This window comes from Zophobas morio, unplaced genomic scaffold, assembly GCF_036711695.1.
Source record: "Zophobas morio isolate AGI-343-1 ecotype UQ-CSIRO unplaced genomic scaffold, CSIRO_AGI_Zmor_V1 ptg000031l, whole genome shotgun sequence".
Classification (NCBI taxonomy): domain Eukaryota; kingdom Metazoa; phylum Arthropoda; class Insecta; order Coleoptera; family Tenebrionidae; genus Zophobas; species Zophobas morio.
This window is the reverse complement of record NW_026972136.1, coordinates 418,153-429,599: the sequence shown is the minus strand read 5'-3', so window position 1 is coordinate 429,599 and position 11,447 is coordinate 418,153. Positions and strand designations below refer to the sequence as shown.

Below are 11,447 nucleotides of genomic sequence, written 5' to 3'. Positions count from 1 at the left end.
TTTTTTAAAGTTCTTAAAGATCTTAAGTTTCTTACAGTAATCAAGGTTGTCAAGGTCCTTAAAGGTCTTACAGTGTCTAGAATTTTTGAAGTTTTGAAATTTTTGAAGTTCTCGAAGTTCTCTAAATCCTCAAATTTTTTAATTCGAAGTTTTAAAGTTTTTGAAATTCCTGAAATGATCAAAGTTCTCGTCATTCTCAAAGTTCTAGAAATCCACGAAATTCTCGAAGTCCTGGAAGCTCTCATTGTTTTCGAAATTTTTGAAATTCCAAACGATCTCAAAGTTTTTGAAAATCTTAAAATCTTCGAAATTTTAAAAATTGTCGAAGTTCTGTAAGTTCTCGAACTTCTAGAAGTTTCCGAAGATCTTGATATACTCAAAGGTCAAAAAGTTTTTAAAGTTCACAAAGGACCTACTCAAAATTCTCGAAATTCTCAAAATTCTGGAAATTCTCAGATCTCAAAATTTTCAAGTTTCTAAAGTTCTTAAAGATCTTAACATTCTTACAGTTGTCAAAGTTCTCAAAGTCTTACAGTCATTGAAGTTTTGAAAATTTTGAAATTCTCGCAATTCTCGAACTTCTCAAAATCTTAAAAGTTCTACAATTTTTTTAATTTGAAGTTTTTAAGGCATTTGAATGTCCTGAAACGATCAAAGTTCACATAATTCTAAAAGTTTTAGAAACCCTCGAAATTCTCGAAGTTAAGTTTCCGAAACTCTTGGAATTCTCAAAGGTCAGACAGTTTTTGAAGTTCTCAAAGTGTTCAAAGTTCTTAAAGTCTTTGAAGTTTTGAAGTTCGCAAAGGTGTTAAATTCTCAAAGTTCAAGAAATCTTGGAAATTCTGAAAGTCCTCAAAGGTCTCAAAGTTTTAAAGTTTTTCAAGTTCTTAAAACTCATAAGATTCCTACAATTCTCAAAGTTGTCAAAATGCTTAAAATTCTTGCAGCTTTTGAAGTTTTTAGAATTTTTAAAAATGTTGAATTTCTTGAAATTTACGAGTCGAAGGCAATAAAACTAAGATATACAGAGCGTTTCCAAAAAAGCTAAAATATTAATATTGTTGTGATAAAAGATCATTCATATTCAATTCTAATAAAAAGAAAAGTTTTCTCGTCCGAGGTTTTTCTAATACACAGGTTTTTCCCAACTGTAGAAGTGTTACGAACGATTTAATTGTGTTGAATCATCGATAAACATATAACCACACTTTATTGCAGAAACAAATAAGCAACAATTAAACGCATAGCTTTTTTACAAAGAAGTGATGTCATTATATTCAGCACTCGATTCAGTGGCACTTCCATTAACAGACGATACTTCAGCTGCTCCATTACCATTCTGCTCCTTTTTTTCACCATCTTCCTTCACTACAGGGTTGCCAGGTTGCACCAGAACCGTATCCGTGCTGCTCTCACGTGCCGTATCTTCCGAAGATTCGGAAACCACCCCCAAATCTTTATCTTCAAACCCGAACACAGTCGGCTTCAAATCTAGATCTTTGCTGAAGTAGCAAATCACGTCTTCGTCAATTTCCGTGCTTTGTTTTCGTAAGGCACACTTGATTTTGGGTTTGAATTTGTGCTCGGGGTCTGGCTTGGGTGGTTCTTTTTCGGGTACCACGTCTAAGCATTCGGCACTTTCGGTTTTACTGATGGTGATGACGGGGATGTTGTCGGACCAAACCGAAGATGTAGAATCTTGACGCATGTCTTTCTTGGTTCTAGAATCCTCGCTTACGCTTTTCTGGCTGTTGCGTTTCTGCAAGAGCGACTTTTGGTAGTCAAAGCTGCCAGAAGATAGAGGGAGAGGTGACTGCAAAGCTTTGGATTCTTTAATACTGACTAGATCTTCCGGCAACGACTCGTGTTGTTCCGTGTCAGTACCCTCTTCCTGATTGGCCGTTTCGTGGTTGTCTTCTTCCGAAATAGACGTCTTTCGAAGCGCTTTCTTGATAAATTTGGAGAAGATATCTGGAAGGTGAATGTTATTGGGGACCACAGTGTGTTAGCGTCGTACCTTTGCTTCTAACTACTTCTGGTTTGTCTTCTTTGGTTTTGGGAACGTCACTCGATTCTTGTCTAGGGCTGGTGTCGTCAAAACTTTTTCCCGTACTTGGCATGGTATGAAAAAGTTTCTTCCATTTGGCGAAGGGTGCGTTTGAAAATTCGCCAGAACCTCCGGGTGCTCCTTTCCGTCTTCTATCTGCTATTTGAAACATTTTTCGTCTTTCTTCAGTACGCTCTCGTCGTAGTTGAATCTAGAAAAAAAGCAAAGTTTGGGTGTATTTTTTTTAGCTTGAAGTACAACCTTAAGATCAACATTGGCTTCCCTCAGCGCACTTGTCAGTGACACCAGGTAGTAAATGATGAGCACCAGAAGCAGAAGCAACGGGATGACGATCCCCGGGGACGCTATGTAATCTAGAACGTCCCGCACGATTTTGGGTACGTTGTTCTTGATGGTTTGGGTAAGAATGTGGAATATTCGTTGATGGTTGGAAAAAGGGCCACAATTCCCGGATGGTGGTATGCGCACGATTGCGTATCCGACTGGTAGAACCGACAAGAACAGCATCATGAGTAGTAGCGCGTAGTAGAAGTTGTTAGATCTAGAAGCTCTGAAGATAATTTCGTGCGGGACGTTACACGTCAAGACAATCCAGGCTCTGAAGTACATCATTATGAAGAGTTTGGCGACGTTCATGACCACCAGACCGGGAGAGAAGAACATGCCCATCCAAACCAAACCTTGATTGTTGACTAGATGTAGAATGTTTTCTGCGACTTTGAAGTCGGCGTATTGGGGAAATTTCTTCTCTAGGTCCCAGCACCAGCAGCGGTTCATCACCCGGACGAAAATACCCCGGAGGAAGTCCATAGCGAGGGTGGACAGAACGGTCATCACCAAATCCATGACTGTGAGTTTGATCAGTTCTTGACCAAACATGGTTTCCCAACACAGATTTCGCAATCTACGTCTGGTGGAATAGTTTAGACTTGTTTCGTCTATGATTGTGGCAATGGTGGTTGTTAGATTGTCAGATGGTACGATATGATTACACACTTCTTTGCAGATTTTGCGGGTTGTGGTGGTTTCGGGTGGGGTGGTGGTGGTAGTGGGGGTGGTTGTGGTGGTGCTGGTGGTGGTGGTATCCGGAGGTTTGGGTGTCAAGTCGTCATAGTAATAATACTCATCGTCGTCGTCGTCGCCCGTCGATTTTGGCGTGGTTAAAGGAAAATTGACAACGGAAGTAAAATCCCCTTCGGTCGTTTCTTCCTCCAAATATACACTCGATTGTGTCGCGTCCACGAACTCGGTGAAATTTCCACCGCTCGTTAAAACGTCGTCTGTATAATTTTCATACGCATCCGTTGAACTCGAGTAGATTCCTGGAAAGGTAAATTCCGCGCCGATGGTTTCATTATCAGACGGTGTAGTCGCACTTTTCAGTGCTTTCTGCATAATTGGATACATTGTAGATGAAACATTGGTAGCAATGGCCGCTACTAAATTGAACGCTTTGAGAGTATCGGTGTCGGAACTGCATATGTTGTAGCATCGCATTTCCGCTGAATGGACCACTTGGAGGCTCGTGTTCGCTGTGGTTAGGTTTCGTTTGAAGGATTCGATTTCTGGCTCCTGGAGAGTTTAAAAATGCGTTATGTGTGGAGGAGGATGGGTTTTATTACCATGTCGCTGATTTTGTCGAAGAGGGCGAATATGAGAGAGTAGAGGTTGAGGAGGTTGAGGACCATGATTCTGAAAATTGAATTTCCATTTGATAATTTTTGAAATGACGTCATCAGATTTCTAGCACTACTGATGTTCTAATACGATGTCAGAAAAGACCCTCTCCATCATAGATAATTTCGATAGCTTATTGTAATTAAATTACCCTTAAGATATTTCTAACTGAGTGGACTTAATTACTATTAATCAACTAGTGTTAAGTATGATTAGCGGGATTTAACGTACGATTGCTTATTTAGATCCAAATTAATCAATATTTAATTTCAGTTAATTACACTTTAATAACAATATGCAAACATTACATCCAATGATAATTGATGGTATTTTGTACATTTTTGTATATTTCAAAGGACGATTTTGGAAAATCCATTAGAGATATTGAAAAAATGAAAGCGGATATGAGTTCTGCGGCCCGAAATCTACAAGAAAATGTATTAAGTGAAATTTCGAAAATTTTGTTGAAAATTGGTCCAATAAAATTGGTGGTATTTTGTGCATTTCTGTATATTTCGAAGGACGATTTTGGAAGAACCATTGAAGATATCTTAGAAATGAAAGCGGATATGACTTCTGTGACCCGAAATCTACAAGAAAATGTATTAAGTGAAATTTCGAAAATTTTGTTGAAAATTGGTCCAATAATTGGTGGTATTTTGTACATTTCTGTATATTTCGAAGGACGATTTTGGAAAAACCATTAGAGATATCGAAAAAATGAAAGCGGATATGACTTCTGCGGCCCGAAATCTACAAGACAATGTATTAAGTGAAATTTCGAAAATTTTGTTGAAAATTAGTCCAATAATTTGTGGTATTTTGTACATTTTTGTATATTTCGAAGGGTGATTTTGGAAGAACCATTAGAGATATCGAAAAAATGAAAGCGGATATGACTTCTGCGGCCCGAAATCTACAAGAAAATGTATTAAGTGAAATTTCGGAAATTTTGTTGAAAATTGTTCCAATAATAATTAAGCGAACTGTAATTAGTTTCACTTAAGTGGATTGAACTGCTAATTAATTAACCAATCTTGATTACTTATATCTATTACGAATAAATTGGTCGAAGGTTATTTCGACACAACTTTCCTGGTCCCAGCAGATCACCAGGTGGATTTTTTTTTTTTTGAAAAATCGAAAAACTCAAACATCGAAATCTCGAGAAATCGAAAAAATCAACCATTTTAAAAACTGAAAAACTGAAAAACCAAAAAAATAAAAACAATATCCACAAATTGAAACATTCAGAAATTGAAATTTTGAGAAATGGAGAACTTGAAAAATCAAGAAATTGAAAAACCGAAAAATTTTTAAAATGTCGAGAAATCGGTAATTCCAAAAATCAAAAAATTGAAGAACCGAAAAGTATAAAATTTAAGGAATCGAAAAACTGAAAAATCTGCAAATATAAAAATCAAACATTTAAAAAGTCGAAATTGGAAAATAAAAAGATTGAAGAATCGAAAAATCAGAAAACAGATAAATTGGAAAATGAAAAAATATAAAAATCGAAAATTAAAAAAAATATAAAAATCCAAAAATCAGGAAATTGAACAATCAAAAAATCGAAACATCAAAATCTCGATACATGAAGAAATCGAAAAATTGGAAATGCCAAAACTCAAAAATCAAAAAATTGGAAAATCGAAACATCTAAAATTGGAAAATAGAAAAATATAAAAATTGAAAATTTAGAAAAATCAAATACAAAAATCCAAAAATCGTGAAATTGAACATTCGAAAAATCGAAACATTCAAATCTCGATACATCGAGAAATCGAAAATTTAAAAAATCGAGGAATTAAAAAATTGAGAAATCAAAAATTTAAAAAATCGAAAAAGAAAAAATTTCTCAAAATTGTAAAATAAAAAAATTAAAAGTCGAGAAATCGAAAAAGCTAAAAATTGAAAAATTCCAAAACTGAAACTTCGAAAAATCCGAAATTTAATAAATCGAAAAATTAAAATGTTCAAAAATTTAAACATCCAGAAATTGAACAATTGAGAAATCGAAAACTTGAAAAATTGAGAAATCGAAAAGTTGAACATTTTTAAAAGTGGAAAACCGAGATGGTCAGAAATCGGAAATTCGAAAAATGAAGAACTGAGAACTATAAAATTTAAGAAATCGAAAAACTGAAAAATCGGGAAATATAAAAACCTAAAATTTAAAAAATGGAAGTTGGAAAATCAAAAAATATTTTCCAATTGGAAAATTGAAACATCAAAAAGTCGATAAATTCAAAAATCCAAAAATCGGGAATTTGAACAATCGAAAATTTGAAAGGTCGAGGAATTGAAAAATTTAAAAATCGAAAATATAAAATTTCGCAAAATTGAAGAATAAAAAACTGAAAATTTGAGAAATCTGAAAAACAAAAAATTGAAAACTTGAGAAATTTGAAAAACGAAAAATTGAAAAATTTACAAAAGAATAAAAAAATGAAAACTCAAGAATCGAAAAAGCGAAAAATTGCAAAATCCCCAAACTAAAACGTGGAAAAATTGAGAAATGGAAAAATTTAACAAATCGAAAAATTAAAATACCCAGAATTGAAATATCTAGAAATTGAAAAATTGAGAAATCGGAAATTCGAAAAATCAAAAAGTTGAAGAACCAAAAACTAAAAACTTAGGAAATCCCAAAACTGAAAAGTCGAAAAAACTGAAAATCGAAACATCGAAAAATTGGAAAATGACAAAATATAAGAATCGAAAGTTAAGAAAAATCGATAAATGCAAACATCGAAAAATCGAAACATCAAATCTCAATAAATCGAGAAATCGAAAAATTGAAAAATTGAGAAATCGAAAAATATAAAATTTAAAAAATGGAAAAATATAAAATTTCACGAAATTGGAGAATGAAAAAAATTAAAACTAAAGAAATCGAAAAAGCGAAAAATTGAAAAATCCAAAAACTGAAACGTCGAAAAATTGCGAATTTGAAAAACTGAAAAATCGGGGAATCGAGAAAACCTACAAATCGAAAAATTTTAAATTTAACAACCCGAAACATTGAAATTTCCAAAAATTTGAACATCAAGAAATTGAAAAACTGAGAAATCGAAAACTCGAAAAATTCAAAAAATCGAAAAGTTGAATAGTTTCAAAAATGGAAAAACCGAAATGTCGAAAAATCGGAAATTCGAAAACAAAAAATTGAAGAACGGAAAACGTATAAAATTTAAGAAATCGAACAACTGGAAAATAAAAAAACTGAAAGTTTGAGAAATATAACAAAAAATCGAAATTGGAAAATCAAAAAAATGAAGAATCAAAAAATTGAAAAAAGAGATAAATAGGAAAATCCCAAAACTGAAATGTCGAAAAATTGAAAATCCGAAACAGTGAAAATTTGAAAAATGAAAAATTTTGAAAATTCGACAAATGCAAAAAGTCAAAAATCGGGAAATTGAACAATCGAAAAATCGAAACATCCAAATCTCGATACGTCGAAAATTCGAAAATTTGAAAAATCAAGGAATTGGAAAATTGAAAAAAATTAAATTTAAAAAAATTTGAAACTATAAAATTTCGCAAAATTGAGGAATAAAAAAAGTAAAAGCGCAAAATTGAAAAATCCCAAAACTGAAAAGTGGAAAAACCTACAGATCGAAAAGTTACAAATTCCAAAAGTGGAAACTATCAAATGGAAAAATTTTAAAATCGAAAAATTGAGAAATCGAAAAGTTGAAAAATTGAGAAATTGAAGAATTGAAAAATCTCAAAACTAGACTAGAAAATTTGAAATATCGAAATACCGAAAAATTGTAAAATGAAAAATCTAATAATCGAGAATTTAAAAAGTCGATAAATCGAAAAATTGAAACAAAAAGCTAAAACCGAGACGTCGCAAAATAGAAAGATCGAGAAATCGAAACATCAAAGATTTGAAAAATGTAAAATTAAAAGATTAAAAAAAATTGAAAAATAGAAAAGTCGAGATATCGAGAAATCTAAAATTTAAAATGTTGAAAAATTGAAGAATAAAAAATTGAAAAACCGAGAAATCGAAACATTAAAAAGTCGAAAATTTGAAAAATCGAAAAATTGAAGAATGGAATTATTGATAGATCCCAAAACTAAAATATAGAAAAATTCATAAATAAATAAATCAAAAATTTTAAAAATTTAAAAATCCGAGAATTGAAAATTCGAGAAATCGTCAAGTCGAAAAATCGACAAATCGAAAAGTTACAAATGCCAAAAGTGGAATAACAATTGGAAAAATTTTAAGATCGAAAAATTTAATCATAAAACTAAAATATCCGAAAATCGAGAAATCGAAAAATAAAAAAAAAGAAATCAAAAAGTTTAAAAAACGAGAAGTCCAAAATTAGAATGTCGAAATATCGGAAGACCGGAAAATTTGAAATATCGAAAGATTGAAAAATTGGAAAATGAAAAATCAAAAATTTAAAACCTCAAGAAATCGAAAAATTGGGAAGTCTAATACCGAGAAGTTGGAAAAATCCAAAAATTCAGAAATTATAACTTCAAAAAATTGAAAAATTTAAAATTAAAAGATTCAAAAAATGAAAATGGAGAATGAAAAAATTGAAAAATTTAAAATCGAAAATCAAAATGTAAAAAATTGAAAATCTGAAAAATCGAGATCTCGAAATATCTAAAATTTAGAAAATTTGAAAAATCGAAAAGTTGAAGAATGGAAAAGGATCTGATAAATCGGAATATCGAGAAATCTAGAATTTAAAAAATTTTAAATTTCAAAAATCGAGCTCTCGAAACATCTAAAATCCAAAAAGTCGGGAAATCGAAAAATCGAAAAGTTAAAAAATACCAGAATCGAAACAACAAAAAATTGAGCAACTGAGACTTGAAAAATTCCAAAGCTAAAATGTCGAAAAACTGAGTATTCGAAAAACTGAAAATCCAGAAATCGAAAAATTGAAAAATCGAGAAACTGAAAAATCTAAAAATTGAAGAATCCAAAATTTGAACAAATAAATTTCTATGAATAGTTTACCAAGCTTCCGATAATATGAAAACATTTGCAAAGCATTCAATTTTCCAATTTCAAAGTTAAATTATAAAATGCTATACAATTTTAATTTTTCGTACAAAAATCTGGATGCCTATGGTAAACACTCAACACGGATTCATAAACCACAGGTCAGACAGATAGACAGCGGAAACGAGAGATCTATTTTTTCGCACACTAGGGGTAATGAAACATCAAGAAAACATGAAAATAGCTAGTCGCTATATGTAAATTTTTTTATTGCTTACAGTTGCCTTCGTAACATTTTTTGCTCGTAATTGGAGTTAATTACAAATACATAATTAGTTATTCCATTAGTGGTTTAGTATTTATTCTTATCGTTAAGTGTCAATAATTTATTTAATTTAATTATAATTAATTCGAAATCAACCAGATGAAGACATTAATGTAAATATCTTGGGGTTTTATGGATTGATTATTATGATTATGATTTAATTATTTTATTGGTTAGCTGATTACTAATAATTTATTATTAATGCAATTAAGTTTTGGAACTGTCATTCTTCGACAGATTTGAACACATTTTTAATGGTCGTAGAATTAGTGAAAATATTAGTTGAGGACGGTTTTAGAAAACTTTCGTTCTGGCTGAACTGTGAAAAATTGTGCACTTGGTTATAGCGAAATTGTTTAATTTCACGCACGGTTTATTACCTACCTCCAGATACGCTTAATTAAAATTTTACTGTTAAATTTTAGCTTATCTTCAACCGGGGAATTGAGGTGGTAATTTATTACATGTATACGAACCTAAAATATTTTATATGCTCGCTCTCTAAAGATCAAACTTGGTAGCAGCATAGGCAACCAACTATACACACCATTCTGACGCGTCTCATTACTTCGTGTTTTTTTTAAACGTACGACAAAAAAACAAAGAGTTTATTTATCGATTCGTGCTAACAAGTAACGCTGCTGGATTTTAATGACTACATATATCTGAAAAAAGTAGGGTCAGACTTCCGTTTTTAATTAAAAACTGCATCCCAGCATCGACCTGCTTTGATGCCAACTAAAGCCCCACAAAGCTCATATTCAAAAACAACAATGGGTTTTTCAGGTTACATTACCTCGCAAGCTGCAACCGCAATTGTTTTCTCGGGTGGTATTGTTCAAGAAATCCCAGCCCCTCGAATATCATCGGAAACGATATAGAAATAAAGGTCATAACAAAGGTGATCTCATTACTCCTCCAGACGCTCTTCCTAGCTTCCGGTTCCGTAGATCTCTTAACAACCAAAACAACCGCAAAGGCCGAGAAAAATAAAAGCCCCAACACGACGGTGTTTACGAGTATCCTGAATCCTGTGATCTTCCAGCTGGAAGAAATTATTCGTTTTTAAATTAAAAAGCGCACAAAGGAAACAGTATCAGCGTGTTTATTCCTCAAAAACAAATAACATAAAACTGATAGCGTGCTGTGCCAAAGCGAAATCGTATATTCTTGAAAGCGGCGTCAGATCCGGCTCTACAGATAAAAGGACCCCGCCGATTTTGCAGCGAGCCGGCCCTGCCACTTCTCAAGAACACAAACGAAATTTGTTTGTTTAAAGGTGCGTTACTTTCTGGATTCCCTCTTCTTTTCGGCTTCTTCCAGCAAAGCCTCCTTAAAGCCGACGACAATCGAGGCTATTCTATTATGCGCCGTTTCCGCGTTCCCAATCATGTAATCCCAGGCCGTGAAGAGTTTCCACGAGAAAATGCATTCATCATCCTTTTCTGAAAGCTTAGACATACGAGAGTTTTCCGCCATCCTGCAAGTTCCACACCACTGAATATAAATCGCCATATTACTGTTTTCAATACAAACTTCCGCAAAGTGGCGATGAAGCTGTAGGCATAGGCGACGAGGCCGGTTATGAAGTAGGCGAAGGGCAAACGGTAGCCGCTCTTTTTCGATTCTTTGTACGTGTACCAGCCGTAGAAAAGCGGAGAGTACTTGAACACGCCCCCGAAATCCCACAGGGTTTGGAAGTTGGTGGAGTTGTATCTGTCTTCCTTCAGGACGTTTTTGCGGGGGTCGGGGACGGCGGTCAGCAACTGGAAGTAATAACAGCATTAACAGTGTGTTCAACACACCACTTCATACAAAAACCAGTTGGCAGTTATTGAACTGATTTCATTAAATTTTAAATATGTTGCCAACTGGACAAAAAAAATCACAAACATTAATAAGTCCTTCGGTAGGTTCTGTGTTATATTTTCAAGCAACAATATTGCCTTGGAATTAGTATCAAGATAATTTAAAACCTCCTGAAGTATAAATTCAGTAAAAAAATAGCATGATAAACAAAAATTGTTTGAGTTGGCAATAGAATTAGGTAAAGTTGGCCGTCATTTTTGAAAACAAAATAAACATAAAAAGTTGCTTCCTTGACACTCTAATTGAAAAATTATTAGAGACAAATCGCAGTTTTTGAGACAAAAAGCTAAATATTAATGATTTTGTTGGTTCAAAGTATCTTGGAAAGCTTTATAGTGCCAAAGCAACAGGTGGTGAAGAGAAAATAAATTAACTGGAAAAATACAAATATCGCTTCTGTTTCAGCTATTTTAACACTGTACTTCTTGTCATGTCACGTTTGACAAATGCAATTTTTGACATACTTCACATTTTGATTAAAAACATATTACACAAGAAAAATTGTCAGAAAATTGACTAATTCACCT

At 32.9% G+C, this 11,447-nt stretch overlaps 1 protein-coding gene across 1 annotated transcript in view; it reads right to left on the bottom strand.

Moving 5' to 3' along the window:
- Positions 1–2,174: 2,174 nt before the first annotated feature.
- The window catches only part of LOC135139580 (transmembrane channel-like protein), a gene marked incomplete at its 3' end in the record, with an annotated part of 61,926 nt that continues 52,653 nt past the window's right edge, over positions 2,175–11,447 (bottom strand). The window contains exons 6-11 of the mRNA XM_064069878.1: positions 10,588–10,817; positions 10,340–10,531; positions 9,848–10,096; positions 3,691–3,760; positions 2,309–3,640; positions 2,175–2,258 (exon numbers count right to left, since the gene is read on the bottom strand). Coding sequence (XP_063925948.1) covers positions 2,175–2,258; positions 2,309–3,640; positions 3,691–3,760; positions 9,848–10,096; positions 10,340–10,531; positions 10,588–10,817 — 2,157 coding nt within the window. The remainder of the gene's footprint in view (positions 2,259–2,308; positions 3,641–3,690; positions 3,761–9,847; positions 10,097–10,339; positions 10,532–10,587; positions 10,818–11,447) is intronic.